Here is a 14,943-nt window from a genome sequence, read left to right as displayed (position 1 = left end):
TTTCCAATTATCTTCTCTTCCCTCACCCAGTCTTTCTCTTTAGGTCTTTACTCTTCAATCCTGCTTGATCTTGTCCTTTCTTCATCTACTTAAACTTCCTCTCCTAGAAGATAGAAGTAAGACCTACATTGGTACATGGGCATGGAGATGTTTTACCTTCAAATTTTCATCAATTTTTCCCAAAATTCTTCTTTCCAATTCAATCTCTGGCCTTAAGTAGTCCAAATTTCCTCTTATTCAGCTCAGTTCCTGTCTTTCCTCTTGCTCTTTCACCCATACCTTTCTCACATAAAAGCCAGAAAGATTATGACTCTCTGCCATGGAACACGACAGGCTAAGAAGAATTAAAAATAACTTTCAACCAGAAGACTACAGAGAGGTGCATCATGAGTTTGTCACATGGCAGGAATGAAAAATAACCAATGCATACTCCACTGGTGTCCTCAAAATATCAAGAGAAGGCAAGAAAGATGCCTTGGGTGGTCCTCAGAGCACCCTCTGAATTTATGGGAGGACACAAAGAGTTATATAGGATGGGCCAGCACAAATGTATCATAGTTTGCTTTGTTGGAGGAAAATAGCCATGTCAATGAGGTCATAGTTCCATTTGAATGTTGGTCACTCATATATCTAGAACTACTTCCTATTATACCTGTTTGTATAATTATCATACTGACTCTTAGGTAGACATATTTCACTGATGAAATGATTTGTAGCTACACAAATGCTTTCAGTTTTTATAGCAAAACAAAACAAAACCCAAAATGGTAAAATATTTTAAAATGGAAAGAAATTAGAAGAAAAAATAAATGTTTATTTTGTTAAATAGAATGTATTAAAGTAGGCCTTTGGTCTTAAAGTCTTAGATTTTTCTGTTTTTGTTATGTTTATACTTGAACATCAACTTTTGATTTAAAGGGACAATATCAACTTGCTTCAGAAATAAAAGAAAAAGAAATAGAAGGACTGAAGGAAACATTGAAAGGATTACAGGTGAAGTAACTTAATTTCAGTCTTTTTTCCTTTGATTTCCTTATTGCTCACTTTCTGATTCCTTCCCCTTCAATGGCATTCCTGCTGTGGCAGGGAAGTGGGGAATAGAGATGGGAGGAAGTGCTTGATCTTAAATCTGTGCCAGCTTCTTCTCACACTGGGCAATTCACTTTTCACTGACCTTAGTCTCTGCCCCAGGTGACTTCTTGGGGGACAGAAGTGGCCTCAGATGTATGCCATCATTCAGGCCTGTTGGACCACCACTTCCCACCTCCCACCCCCACACACTGTCCTCCTGCTTTTGTTCCAAGCTGACCACTTTCATGGCATAACGTACTGCCATGCTGCCCTCTCTGGCCGAGCAGGCTTTCTACTTTCCTTGGTGCATGGGGAGGCTGTACAGAGCTGAGTTCTTTTGTAAGCCTTCCCAAAGTATGATGGCAGGTAAGGGAGGGTTTGCTGAATGAGCCATTTAAGGATTAGTCATCTCAGCTGTTAGTTCATCAGGTTGTTATCTCATTAGGGTTCTTGGTGTCTTAGACTATGGAGACAATGAAATTGTTTTATCTCTTGCACGTAATTCCCATTTTGTAGAGATTTGAGAGGTTTTGAGAATAAAAAAAAAGTGTTTAGTCCTCCATCTTGTTGGTCACAAGACCCAGAAGTCTGAAGTGCCTTTATATTTCTTAAACATTTCCTCAGTAGCGTATACAGCAAAACTTCAAGGAGCTTACATCCTAATGGGAGAGAAAACACGTAAATCATAGAAGATAATCACAGAAAGGAAGGTAATAGCAGTTGAAGGTATGGAGTGGGACGAGGGAAGGCCTCTTGAAGACAGTGAGATTAGAGGTGAGTTTTGAAGAAAACAAGGGAAAAGAAAAGGAGGGAGGGCATTCCAGGCATAGGAGAGAGTCAGTATAAAGACATGGAGTATCAGGTGTGAGGCACACACAGGGAGTAGCCCAGTGCAGCTAGATCGTGGAATGCTTAGACAGGAGCGGAGTTTGAGAAGACTAGATTCATTTGCGTGTTTTGCTTTGTGCTCTGCCTCAATGTATCTATTGTGTTAAAAAAAAAAAGAGAGAGAGAGAGATTTATTACTATCTGCTTTTTGTTAACTCTTCCTGAAAAGACTTAGCTGTGATATATGTAGTACAAGCCCGTAATCCCTGCTACAGGAAGGCTGAGGCTGGTGGATCACTTAAGCTCAGGAGTTCTGAGCTGTAGTGGACTGATCTGATTGGGAGTCTACACTAAGGCCGTCACCAATATGGCGAATCTCTGGGAGCAAGGGGTGCCAAAGGAGGGGCGAACCGATCCAGGGCAGAAGTGGACCAGGCCAAATCTTCCACAGTTACCATGGGTCCTGTGAGTGTCTGCTGGATGAGATAGGGAAAGGAGGAGGAGGTAAAGGAAGATGAGAAAAAAGAAAGAGGAAGAGGAGGAGAAAGCTTTGTCAGTACTCTACAAATTAATTACTATTATAATCATGATTCCAAATGAAATGTTCTGTCATTTCTAAAGGATTAAAGTCTTTCACAGATATTGGTCAGAATGGCAATCTTACTTTTTCATCTTCAGCCATACCTTATTTTACCTTTGTATTGACGTGTGGAGAAATGACCATGGTAGAAGTGAGCTATAACTGGTTGCTATGTTTTATTGTATTGAGTATGTTAAAATATTTGAAAGAGGTTTGAGGGGAACATGACAAAAATTTTTAGCAGAGGCAGCTTTCAAACAAAGGTGAATGTAGGAAAATTATAAAGATCAAGCATGATTCAAATAAAGACATAGGGGATGACACCCATAATACTCCCTTTATGGAGGTGGGAGGGCCACCAGTGTTGCAGATTGCACATGTTTTCAGAATTCTTCAATGACTTACTGGTTTTGTTGATTTTTTCTCTTTATTTTGTCTTTAAAAACATACTATTATTATTTGGAATGGTTCTATGGAAGGGAGAGGAAGAAGGACACTGGGGAAAACTGTGATGATGTAGAAAACAAAAGCCATTAATACAAATGTATCTTAGAAAAAGAAAGTTCATAGGAAGCTAGACCTGAAGGATTTGAGATCATCCTCATCAGCCACTTTATAGAGGAGATTGCTGAATGCCAGGGAAATGATGTGATTTGGCTCAGGTCACCCAGCCAGCAGGAAACAGGGCAGGGACTCAAGGCCAGCTCTTGGGAGTCTTTCCAGAGTGTCACGGAGCATGAGCATTACTCTGTAGGCATAGTGGGGAGCCACGAAAGGCTTTAGAGCCAAATGGTGATAAAGGTAAAGGAGCGTTTTAGGGAGATGAATCTGATAGTGGTGCAGAAACTGAAGTGATAGGTAAAGAGTAGAATTCCAAGGGCTGTATTTAGGTAAGAGATTTAACCCTATTCAAGTGACTCAGATATCAAATAGCATTACCAATAAATTGAAATTCTGTGACCTGAGGTAGAAGCCATATGTCTTAAGTTTTGTTCAGCTAACCAGATTTGTTGAACAAAAAGAAAAATAATGATATCCTGAATTTGTATAGTTCTTTTACAGATATCTCATTTGAACTTCATAACAACTTCATGAGCTAAATAGGACAGATGTGATTTCCCCCATTTTATGCAAGAAGATTCTGAGGTTGAATGATTTGCCCAAAAAGGCAGTGGTGGAGATGGAACTTGAACTCAGGTCTTCTGAGTGCCAGCCTAGTGTTCCTTCCATCATTCCACAATTTCTTGATTCTGATACTTTGCCATTGATGACTTCTGAAACTGAAATAAAAAAGAAGAGCCCTAACATTTATACACACACACACACACACACACACACACACACACACACACACGTATTTTATATATTTAATATCTTACTTTCCCTCAATTACATGTAAAACAATTTAAACATTCTTTTTTTCAAATTTTGAGTTCCAAATTCTCCCCCTCCGACCCTGCCATTGAAAAGCCAAGCAATTTGACATAGGTTATAAATGTGTAGTTATGCAAAACACATTTCCATGCAAGTCATGCTGTGGTGAAATAAAACACAGACCAAAAAAACCCCCAAGAAAATAAAGAAGGTAAAGAAAAAGTACTTTTGATCCACATTCAGGCTTCACCAGTTCTTTCTCTGGAAATGGACAGCCCCTTTCATCCTAAGTCCTTCAGAATTGTCTTGAGCCCTAACATTTTGTGACTTAGAAAAGATGTGCTTTTTAATGGTCATGGAAATAAGGAAAGGGTGAAAAACGTAGTTTAAACTATGACTTCATGAGTCTTAGGGTGTATTTTATGTGCAATATGAATTGTGGCAATTTAATTACATTTAGTAGTTTAATTTTTCAGTTAAAAGAGTGAGTTTAGAAAATAAAGTCTGGATACCTGAGCATGGGCTCTCCTAAGTAACTGGTAAATTTTTGGTCTAGTCACTTAAGTTCTCTGAGCCTTAGTTTCTTTATATGTAACATGAAGGTATTAGACAAAATTATCTCAAAGTTCTTTTATAGTTCTCTTCTTGCTGGACCTCCAAAATGGACTTTGACTATTTTAAGCTATTTTAGCTGAATCATAGTAAGTTTTGTATACCAGAAGCAAGAATGAGAAAAACCATAATCGACTATAGTAGATGGAAATGTTATTTTCTAGTAATTTGAAGATGTTTTCATATATAGAGATATAAAGATATATCTGTAATTAGAAAAATAGTAATTATTATTATAGATATTTTCAAAGATTTACTCTAATTTTTATTAAATATTATTGTTTGGCAGTGTCCAATAAGGTTTCATGCCTTAAAAAAGTTAAATTCCTTGCTTCTTATTATATCTTTTTCTTAAGTATTGAGTTTCCTCTCTTAACTATAGCACCGGTTGATAAAGGGGGTCTATTTGTTAATATTGTTATTTACACTCTATTCTATTAACATTCCTTTTAAAATAAATTGGTTTCTTTTGCTGTCATTCTCTCTATGTTTAATTATCTGGTTAATGTAGAGAGTATTTTAAAAGCTAAAGAAATTCCTTCACATGGCTGACCTTCTGTGCAAGAGCTGTAAGGGTTTGTTTTGCCTTGTTCAACCCATGACATAGTACAGGTGATGTATAGTGTACCTCATGGTCTGCTGAACATGATCCATGGATACCATAGAGCAATAAAAGTTCAAATTTTTCCCAAGTAAGAAAAAGTTAAAGAAAGGATCTATTAAGGATCTGATTTATATTGTTAGAGCAAAAGAAATTACTAGACAAAATCCAAACCCCTTATATGCGCATCGCTTAGATTCTTCTGCATTATTTTTTTTTCTCCTCCCCTTTTCTCTCCTCTTGTCACAGGATCCTTCTAACCCCTTTTCCCTAACCTCCCCCCCCCAAAAGCCCCAAACCAACAACCCACAACCAAAACATTGAAGAAATTATTCATTGCTTAATGGAGTTCTCTCCAGGAGCATCTAAACAGTGTTCTTAAGTACTTGACAAACACTTACTAGAGTATAGGAGGTGGTGTTACATTGGGCATGGTGGAATGTTGACAACTTCCATTCAAATAACTTTATAGCAAGTCTTAATGACACTGAGAAGTTTGCTTAATACAGCTGCATTAGAGGGGTAACTAAATTGCTGATTGTACTAGGGGATTTAGGTAAACCAGTCCTGGCTCTGTCAGTGACTTATTGTCACTGATACTTGGGCAAGTCACTCATATGAGTGAGTTGGAAGACATGATAGCTAAAGGTCCCCTCTAATTTTAAAATTCCATGGTTCTAGAAGGCAGCTAGGGAGTGAAATGGATAGAGTGCTGCGCCTTAAACATTTATTAGCTGTGGGACTCATTTCCTCTCTGCCTCATTTTCCTCACTTGTAAAATGGAGATAACAGTAGTATTGCAGGGTTGTTGTAAGGATCAAATGAGATAACATAAGTAAAGTGCTTTGAAAACCTTAAAAGTGTTATATAAATGAAAGCTCTTATTTTAATATTAGCAAATTTCAAGCTAACTGAATTGATAACAGTAGGAGACCTGAAATCAATCAATAAATCAATCAACATATAAGTACCTTTAGTATTATTGAAGACAAAAATGTTATATCCTATATTTTTGGTAAAAGCCTGCCAGAGATAATTTATTAATTAAACTATTTTAATTTTAACATTTCCACTTAGAGAGGTAGAGTTTCACCATGCCTTTAATTAATAAGTCATCTCTGGAAGGCTTATGCCCCAAAACGAAGATTATAGAATTTTTTACTTCTATAGTATAGTATGTGCCAGGCACTATGCCAGGTGCTGGGGATATGCAAACAAAAATGACATTGTCTCTGCCCTCAATAAGCTGACATTCATTTGAGAAAAACAACATGACCGTATATAAGTTAATGTTATGTGAAGAGCATTAGTAGCTGAGGAGATCAAGAAAAGATTAAGACAGAAGGTGGAATTTACACTAAATTTTAAAGGAAACAGTGGATTCTGTGAAGTGACAGTGAGGAGTGAGTATATTCCATGCAAAGGGCACAGCCAGTGTAAAAGAAGGGAGATTGGGTCGGGGCAGTTAGGTGGCGCAGTGGATAGAGCACTGGCCCTGGATTCAGAAGGACCTGAGTTCAAATCTGGCCTCAGAAGCATAACACTCACTAGCTCTGTGACCCTGGGCAAGTCACTTAACCCCATTGCCTAGCCAAGAAAAAAAAAAAGAATGGAGATTGGAGTTGGAGCAGGAAGGACATTCTGGCTGGGCCAACAAGTGGATGAAGGTGAGTAATGGAGGAAGGCTGGAGAGGGGAGTTGGAGTCAGCTTATAGGGGGCTTTGAATGTAAGTAAACAGTAGAATTTTCATTTGACCCTAAAGGTAATAGGGAGCCTTTGGAGTTTATTGGGTAGGGGTGTCACATGGTCAGAGGGTCTGTCTTTTTGGAAAATCACTGTAGCCAAAGTGTGGAGGATGGATTGGACGGGTTGAGACTCAAAGCAGGGAGTTTGCTCAGGATACCATTTCAATAGTAAAGGAGAGAAGTAATGAGACCCTGAACAAAGTGGTAGCTGTATGAGTAAAGAGAAGAGGACAGATGTGACAGAGACTGTAGAATCAGAATTGACCTTTATTTGGCAACCAATTGAATCTGTGGAGTGAAGAGAGAATGAAAAGCTGAGGATAACTGAGTTTCAGACCTAGGCAACTGGAAGGATATTGGTGCCCTAGACAGCAGTAGGGACATTTGAAAGAGGGGTGGGTTTCAGGGGAAATATAATAAGTTTCCTTTGATCATGTTGAATTTGAGAAGCCTACTTCCAGTTTGGAATATTCAATAGCTATTTGGTGATGTGGAATAAGAGCTCAAGAGAGAAACTGGGGCTGACATAGTGATCCGGGAGTCATCTGCACAGAGATAATTAAAACCCATGTGACTTGATAAGGTTACCAAGTCTGAGTGTAGGGAGGAAAGGGTCCAGGGCAGAGCTTTGAGATAAATCCACAGAAGAGGGTTTGATATGGCTGATGAATCAGCGAAGCAGGAGAAATGGTCAGACGGGGAGAATCAAGAGAGAGAGAGAGCAGTGCCAAAAAAAAATCTGGAGAAGAGAGCCTATTAGATACCAAGAGTGGTCAGGAAGGATGAGGATGGAGAAAAGACAGTCCTAGTTGGTAATGAAGAGATAATTGGTAACTTTGGTGAGCTAGGTGATATGGTTGATAGAGTTCCAGGCCTGGAGTCAGGAAGACCTGAGTTCAAATCAAGCCTCAGGCACTTGCTAGATGGGTGATCCTGGGTCAGTCACTGTTTGCCTTAGTTTCCTCAACTGTAAAATGAGGATAATAACTACTTACCCTGCAGGATTGTTGTGTAAAGCACTTAGCACAGAGCTTGACATATAGTATATGCTGTATAAATATTTATTCCCTTTCTCTCCAACTTCCTCCCCACTTTTGGTGAGAGCAGTTTCAGTTAAGAATGGAGATTGAAAGCCAGAATGAAGAGGGTTGAGAATTGAGAGAAGAAACAAAGAGTAAAAAAATCATTTATTATAGTATTACCTAATGCCTTCTATTTAATCAAAAAGACAAAAGGGGAACTAAGTTCCAGCCATATCAACATGAAGTTTCTAGGGGATTTTCAAATGTGAAACTTTCTGCTGTTTATAGGGAAATAAAGGAATGAGGACAGTTCTTGAAAACAGAAGAGATTCCAGAATTGGAAAAGCTTGGCACTCTACAGCTTTCATAATGACAGTATCCAAATTTTTTCCTTACTAAAGGTTTTTGAATGTTGAGGAAATTTTTTCCCATGGGGATAGCTCCCTGAATATTTCTTAGAAATTAATGGGAAAATAGCCTTCATCTTACAGAAATTTCTTTTATTAGGGAGGCTAAATGTAGCATCCTGCACTTTAAACTGAGGCTTAAGAAGTATAAAATGAAGGAGGCCTGGTTGGATGACAGCTCCTGTAAAAAAGATGTTGAAGGTTTTAGTGGACTTGCAGCTTATTTCAAGTCCGTAGTGTGACATGGAAGCCAGAAATGTTGATGAGAACTTAAAATGCCTCCTAAAGAAAAGAGACGCCAGTACTATTTATTGTACAACCCTTACCAGACCCCTTCTGAGGGATCATGTTTACTTCCACGTGCCACATTTTAGTAAGGCATCAACCAACCAGGATGCTGTCAAAGAATGGTGGCTAGTATGATGAGAAGACAGGAGACCATAGGATCCAAAGAGCAGTGGGAGGAGCCGGAAGTGTATAGCCTGGAGAAAGGAAGACTCATTGGAATTGGGCTATTAGTCTTCAGGCGATTGAAGTGCTGACATTAAGACACAAGGCAGAGTGAAGAGCAGTGTATGGAAAGTTTCATAGGGGAAGATACAGATTTGATCTAAGGAGAAAGCTTCTAAGAATTAGAGCAGTAGTACAGTGGGTACTAGAAAGTAGTGAGTTCTTCAAACTGGAAGGTCCCAAGTGCTCTCTGACTACTAGACAGACATGTTGCAGAATGGTTTTCTGTTCAGTTACAGGTTACAGAGGGCATCTGAAGTCTTTTCCAATTCTGACATCCTGTAATTCTGTGATCACATCTTTTCCATAAAATGAACGATACCTATAAAAGAGAAACAAAAGAAAATCAGTATTTGAGATTGAATTTTACAAATAATGCAGAAATTGGGGTAGATGCCTATCACAAAATTGTAAAAACTGTATAGTTTAAAGAAACATTTCTACACCTAATGCTTCAAAAATCTATGATTTCATAGTTGTAGGAAATTGTAGCCCATCTATAAGTTGGTAGAAAAGTCTTAGAGAGTTGCCTGATGTTAAGGGTTCACAGGCACACAACTGGTAAGTAACTGCCAGAAATAGGATATGAACTTAGCCCTTGCCAACTTCAAGGACAGCATTCAGTCCACTTAAGCCATACTGCCTTTCAAAATGTCGAAAGGATATGCTTGCAGGAATATTTCTATACATGTTATGAAATAAATATTCTTTTTAAAAACCAAACTTGAATGTAATACCCAGTTGTGTGTATAATCAGACATAAAGATGTGGATAAAAATAACATTTGGTTTTAGCTTTCCATTTATATGTTTTCAAGTTTTACTTCTTCTTTGCTACTTTTTAGTGTGGTGTGTAATTTGGCATTAATTATTGTCAGTTGGGAAGATGGCATCAAGTTAAACTTAAAATTTGGAAGGTGCTCTGGAAAGGTTGTGCTGTTTTGGGAAGCAGATTTTGATGAAACTTGATTATGAACGGTTAGGCAAACTGTACATCAAAGAGAAAATGGTGGTGTCCAAAGAATAAGAATAATTCACTTGGTGGATTTACCCTGGATTCAGATCTTGCAGTAGTGAATTAGGAATCAGAGTGGTAGCCTTTCCAGTTTGAGCCACCCTTCCATCCTTTTCTCTTTTCTCTCAATTACCTCTGCCCCTAAAACTTATTATTTTTTCTATTCCATTTAAACACTTTCTGACCACACGTTCTCCATTCTCACAAATTGAAATAGATTATCAGCTAGCTAGCTTGTGGTATTGTGCAGAGAAATGTGCCTCTCCAGAAGTGCAAAGAAATATCAGTCACATTTTTATTTGAAGATTTGCTAACTAAAAAATAAATGTCATACAGAAAATGAGTGCCACAGTTTACAAAATGCAGTTTTAACATCAGGAGGAATTTGTAAAAGTAGCTAATGTAAAAATGTTTTTCTTATTTTTCAAGGTTTCAAAATATTCTTTACAGAAGAAAGTAAATGAAATGGTAAGGCAATTACAACCCTGTTCATTATTTCTAATGTGGCAATGAGGGACAGCTTAAAATTCCTTTCTATTAGTGTAAAGTTTATGGTTTAATAGTAATAAAGTAGTTGATACTTATAAATTAGTGTCATTTTTAAGGTTGAACTCATTTAAAATATTATTCTCAAAATTACTTTCTAAATTTATTTTGAGATTACTTAACATTTACCTTGTTAAAAATAGATTTTTTAAATAGCTGCCAAATTATTGATAGAAGTAGTAACATTTTAAAAATGACTTCATTTAATGCTATTATTGAGTATATATGCAAATGGAGATCTTAAAAAATGTTACAGCCCTTGATTTTAAAAAAGAACCTTCATTTTGAAATAGTGCTTTAGTTAGATAATATTTTAGCTTTACTGTACCTCAGTGTGAAGCTGCATCTGAAAATCAAAATTAAGAAAAGACTTTCATTATTTATCAAGTGAGGGCTTACTGTGTGCCCAGCATTGTCTTGTATTTAAAAATTAATATTTTAGCATGAAAAAATAAGACTTTGTGGAGTATTCTTGTTCATTCTTCTCTTGTAATTGCCTATAGTAGTGTGCCTTTTGAAAACGTTATTTTTTTCCCTCTAGTACAGTACTCCCTTTCCATTTCCATCTGCACAGGGCTTCTTTGCAGAGGCTTATCTTATCCTAGTCTGATTAGAGAATGTGAGGATAGCAAAATTTGTTATTGAGTTAAATTTAGGTTTGGTATTAGGGAAGGGTGAAACAAGAGAGGATGATTTCTTGTGACATTAAATACAAAGCTGTACAAAGTAACTGTTGTGCCTCTTAGAAACCTATTTTTGCTGTATTAGGAAATAAAAGAGCTGTATAAAGATTGCTAAGCTTGATTGAATAAAAGCTGTGAAAATTCTGCTGCTGTTCAACTGGAAAGAATAAAGATAATATTGTCAGACTATTATAAACGGTGATTTTAATTAAGAAGCCGAAAAACTAGAGTCCGGTTTAGCTTTAAGTACCATGACATTTGTACTGAAAGTCATCCTCAACGCTACAGTGGTTTTACACAAAATATGGTGAAATTGAATAATATGTCCTTTGACCTGGGAGATAAGGCTACAAGTTAAAGATCAAAGGCAACATAAAATGTGTTTTGTCTTATTTCACTTTTAAATTTTATTAAACAAATATATATAATTTAAAGGATGTTGAAACATTAAAAAAAATCTCCATAGGTTTTTGGAATAATAGTTATGGCATAATTGCATCATAGTTTTTATCTAGATAGTAAAGGAATATATAAAATGCTAAGAGCAAATGTTAAATGTATATCTTGTATTTATTTATAGTCACTGAGAACATTTAAGTTTCTTAGGTAATTGTTTAAAAAGTTGGGAATCACTTTTTAGATTGTTCTCATCTTATGTAACTTAAATGATTTTTTTTATCTTTTTTTTTTTTTAGTGATTCTATGATTTCATATGTGTGTGGAGCTCACTCTACTAATAAATATTAGCACCTGTGCTACAATTTATGGTCTTGGGGAGTTGCCTGGAGCTCTAAGAGGTCAAGTGACTTGCCCAATGTCACACAGTCAGTCTGTGTGAGAGGGAGGGCTTGAACCCTCTTTTATCTGTTTGTTATGGCAATCCCAAAATGCTTTACAGAATTAATTCCTATTGTTTGATGCTATGGCAAGCCTAGATGACCAAGACATTAACTGGAAATAAAATGCTTAGCCATGACCAGTAAATCAAATTTTCAGGACACTAGTATATAAAGTATATAATTTGGTGCTCTGAAAGAAGGAATTTTGAAAATAATCCCCTGGAGCTTTTCTCCCTGCCTTTATCCCTATGGGTAAACATTTCAATTCTAGTGAATTTCTGAGTCTTCTGGGAGTACCATTCAACCAAGTGGTGAATAACCAAATAACCTAAAAGAGAATATTGAAACTGCCATAGATAATAAACAACCATTAACCTAAACTGCTCTCCCACAATAAAAATAATTCCTTTTCCTCATGAAAAAAATTCATTACAATCACTATTAAAAAAAATAACTAATGGTAACAAGCTCTAGTGTGACAAAGGAACCACTATTTACAATCAAAGTGATTGGCTAATTAAAGTTACCAAAAGTCTTAAATTTTGATCAGTGATTATTTTGGGGGTGCTAGTTTATTATTAGGTTCTTAATATAGTTTAATAAAGGGAATGAAAACTTATTAAACCACAATTACAGGACCTGAAATCATGGTATTCCAGGATCATTCTAAGGAACTAGGAATATTCAGCCAATATGAGATAATACTTAGGTACAGTGGGCATATTTGAAGGGCTGGCATTTAGAAGATGGATTAGGCTTATTTTGTGTGGCCCCATAAGGCATAATCATGTGAAAATTATGGATCAGCAAATTTTGGAGCACTGCCAACCTTGGAGACAGGAAGACTTGGGTTCAAGTCCTGTCTCTGACAAATACAGGCTATTTGACCATGTTATATTTAACTTCTCTGCCTCTCCATGCATCTCTCTAAGACTGTCCTTTATAGCTCTTGTCATAGAGTGGAAGAGCTCCCTCCTCATTTTCTGTGATTACATGTCAGTTTATCTCTGAAGAAAATGAATGATGTCTGGATTGAGAGGAAACAATAATTTTCCTTAAAATTAATTTAATTAAATTTTAATGTTGAAGCATTCAGTAAAAAGTGAAATAGCCACATACTTTTATATAGTGTTTGTTAAATTAAAAATGTAGACAAATAGCTTTCTTTGTTTTTATAAATAATACTGCTGGCATGTTTATATAATGTTATGCCTTTATGTAACTTTAGGTTGCCATTACAGTTTAGAATTTGCTTGATAATTATGACTCCAAAGGTTAAAGTCTCTTAAAAAAATGGACAAAACATTGTTGTTGTTGTTTTTTAAAACCATGACAGTGAGGATAACCAAAGAAATTTGTACAGCAGCTTGTAAGAGAGGAAGTGAAAGTTCAGGTTTTATTTCTGAATTATTATCTTGGCCTCCAAAATTTGGTGACAATAGAATTCTGTTAAGGGAAATTTTTTTGACCTCTGAATATCTTTGAATCAGGTGAGAAGGTATACAGGTTATATTTTATTCTAACCAGCAGATATACTCCTGAGGATTTGTGTGTAAATGTGATGTTTATAAATCTTTTTGTAAAGTCCTACTCTGATAAGTCATTATTGTGGAGTTGACCCTGGGTTCGCAAAGGCAATGCTAAGGGATCTCCTCCGTTAAGGAGATTTCTTTACATATTCTTCCTGACAACCAGATTAATATGACAACTTGCATTTACGTAAAGCCTTCAAGTTTGTAATGTGCTTTCCTCACAATAACTGTGTAGAGGTTCTACATAATTATACTTAACATAGATATTGTTACCTCCATTTTCAGATGCTCACATAGGTTAAGTTACTCAATCACTATTAAGTTTGGGAGCCAGGATTTGAACCCAGGTCTCCTGCATCCAAATTTAGCTGCTTTCTGTTATACCATGGTGCCTCTCAATGAAATAAATATTTGCTGTGTGTGATATGGGGAATACGACATGAACAAGAGATGATCTGTCTGCTCTCAACTTACAGGCTGGTAGAGAGAGATAAAACAAATAAGTAAGCTAAGTATAAACACAAAGTATAATATAGCAAGTGTTATAAAAGGGGTCCAAAAGTACTATAGGGGTTTAGAGGACGGAGAAGTTGTGTAGTTGACAGGATGCAAAAAGGCTTCCTAAAAGAAAGGCATTTGAACTAGGCCCTGATGAATGGTAGGATTTTGACAGAGGGAGGGTATTATATGTGGTAAGAAGACCATGAGCAAAGGCAGTGAGAGGTAAAGTGGAGGACATGTTCAGGATATGGTGACAAGTCCAGTTTGCATGAAACATAGGGGTATAATGAGAAATAAGGAGAAACAAGGAAAGGGCATGTAAACTGGAGTCAGAGCATGCAGGACCCTGAATGCCAGGCTAAGGAGAATGGACTTTAACTTTGTAGGCAGTGGATAACCTAAACATTTCCATATATAACTGAGAAATCAATAATGTGTGTACTCTGGAATTATTTGTTATAATTGTTTTGAAATGATTCATCTCCCTAATGTTATGTAGTGAAACTGTGTGTTAACATATATTTAGAGTTTAACATTATTATTTGAAACAGGAACAAAAGCTCCAGTTACACCTCTTGGCTAAAGAAGATCATCATAAGCAACTGAATGAAGTAGAGAAATATTATGCTACAATCACATGTCAATTTGGAATGGTAAAAGAAAGTCATGAAAAGTTAGAACAGAATGGTAGGTGCTACACTTAAACATTTTATATATTTATTCAATGAAGAACATTTAAACTGCTTTAAATCAGATGATTAAAATGGGTTTTACTGTAGTTTTCAGTTAAAAAGGCAGTTTTAATGCTTCTCAAATTCTCTCCAGTAAATAATCATGTTATCTTTGGTTTAATTTTTATTTTATCAGGGCAGATGATTGCACAACAATAATGATATAGCATATTTAAAATATAACATTTTTTCTAAATATTTTTATCTGTTTGCAGTACATGAAGCAATACAATTAAACAAGAGACTGTCAGCAGCAAATGAAAAACTAGACTCTGAAGTATGTAGTTTAAAACAGGTATGAGCCATAGAGTTTGCTAGCATTCTATGAGATCATGTTCTAAGGTTG

The 14,943-nt window shown here is 36.3% G+C and overlaps 1 protein-coding gene across 1 annotated transcript in view; it reads left to right on the top strand.

The window, feature by feature from the left end:
* Positions 1-14,943, top strand: part of CCDC73 (coiled-coil domain containing 73) — a 143,539-nt gene that overhangs the window by 67,409 nt on the left and 61,187 nt on the right. Inside the window, exons 7-10 of the mRNA XM_078148873.1 lie at positions 919-993; positions 10,195-10,233; positions 14,418-14,553; positions 14,813-14,892. Coding sequence (XP_078004999.1) covers positions 919-993; positions 10,195-10,233; positions 14,418-14,553; positions 14,813-14,892 — 330 coding nt within the window. The remainder of the gene's footprint in view (positions 1-918; positions 994-10,194; positions 10,234-14,417; positions 14,554-14,812; positions 14,893-14,943) is intronic.

This window comes from Phascolarctos cinereus, unplaced genomic scaffold (assembly GCF_003287225.1).
Source record: "Phascolarctos cinereus isolate Bilbo 61053 unplaced genomic scaffold, phaCin_HiC Scaffold_9;HRSCAF=440, whole genome shotgun sequence".
Classification (NCBI taxonomy): Eukaryota; Metazoa; Chordata; class Mammalia; order Diprotodontia; family Phascolarctidae; genus Phascolarctos; species Phascolarctos cinereus.
This window is presented reverse-complemented; position numbering and strand designations above follow the sequence as displayed.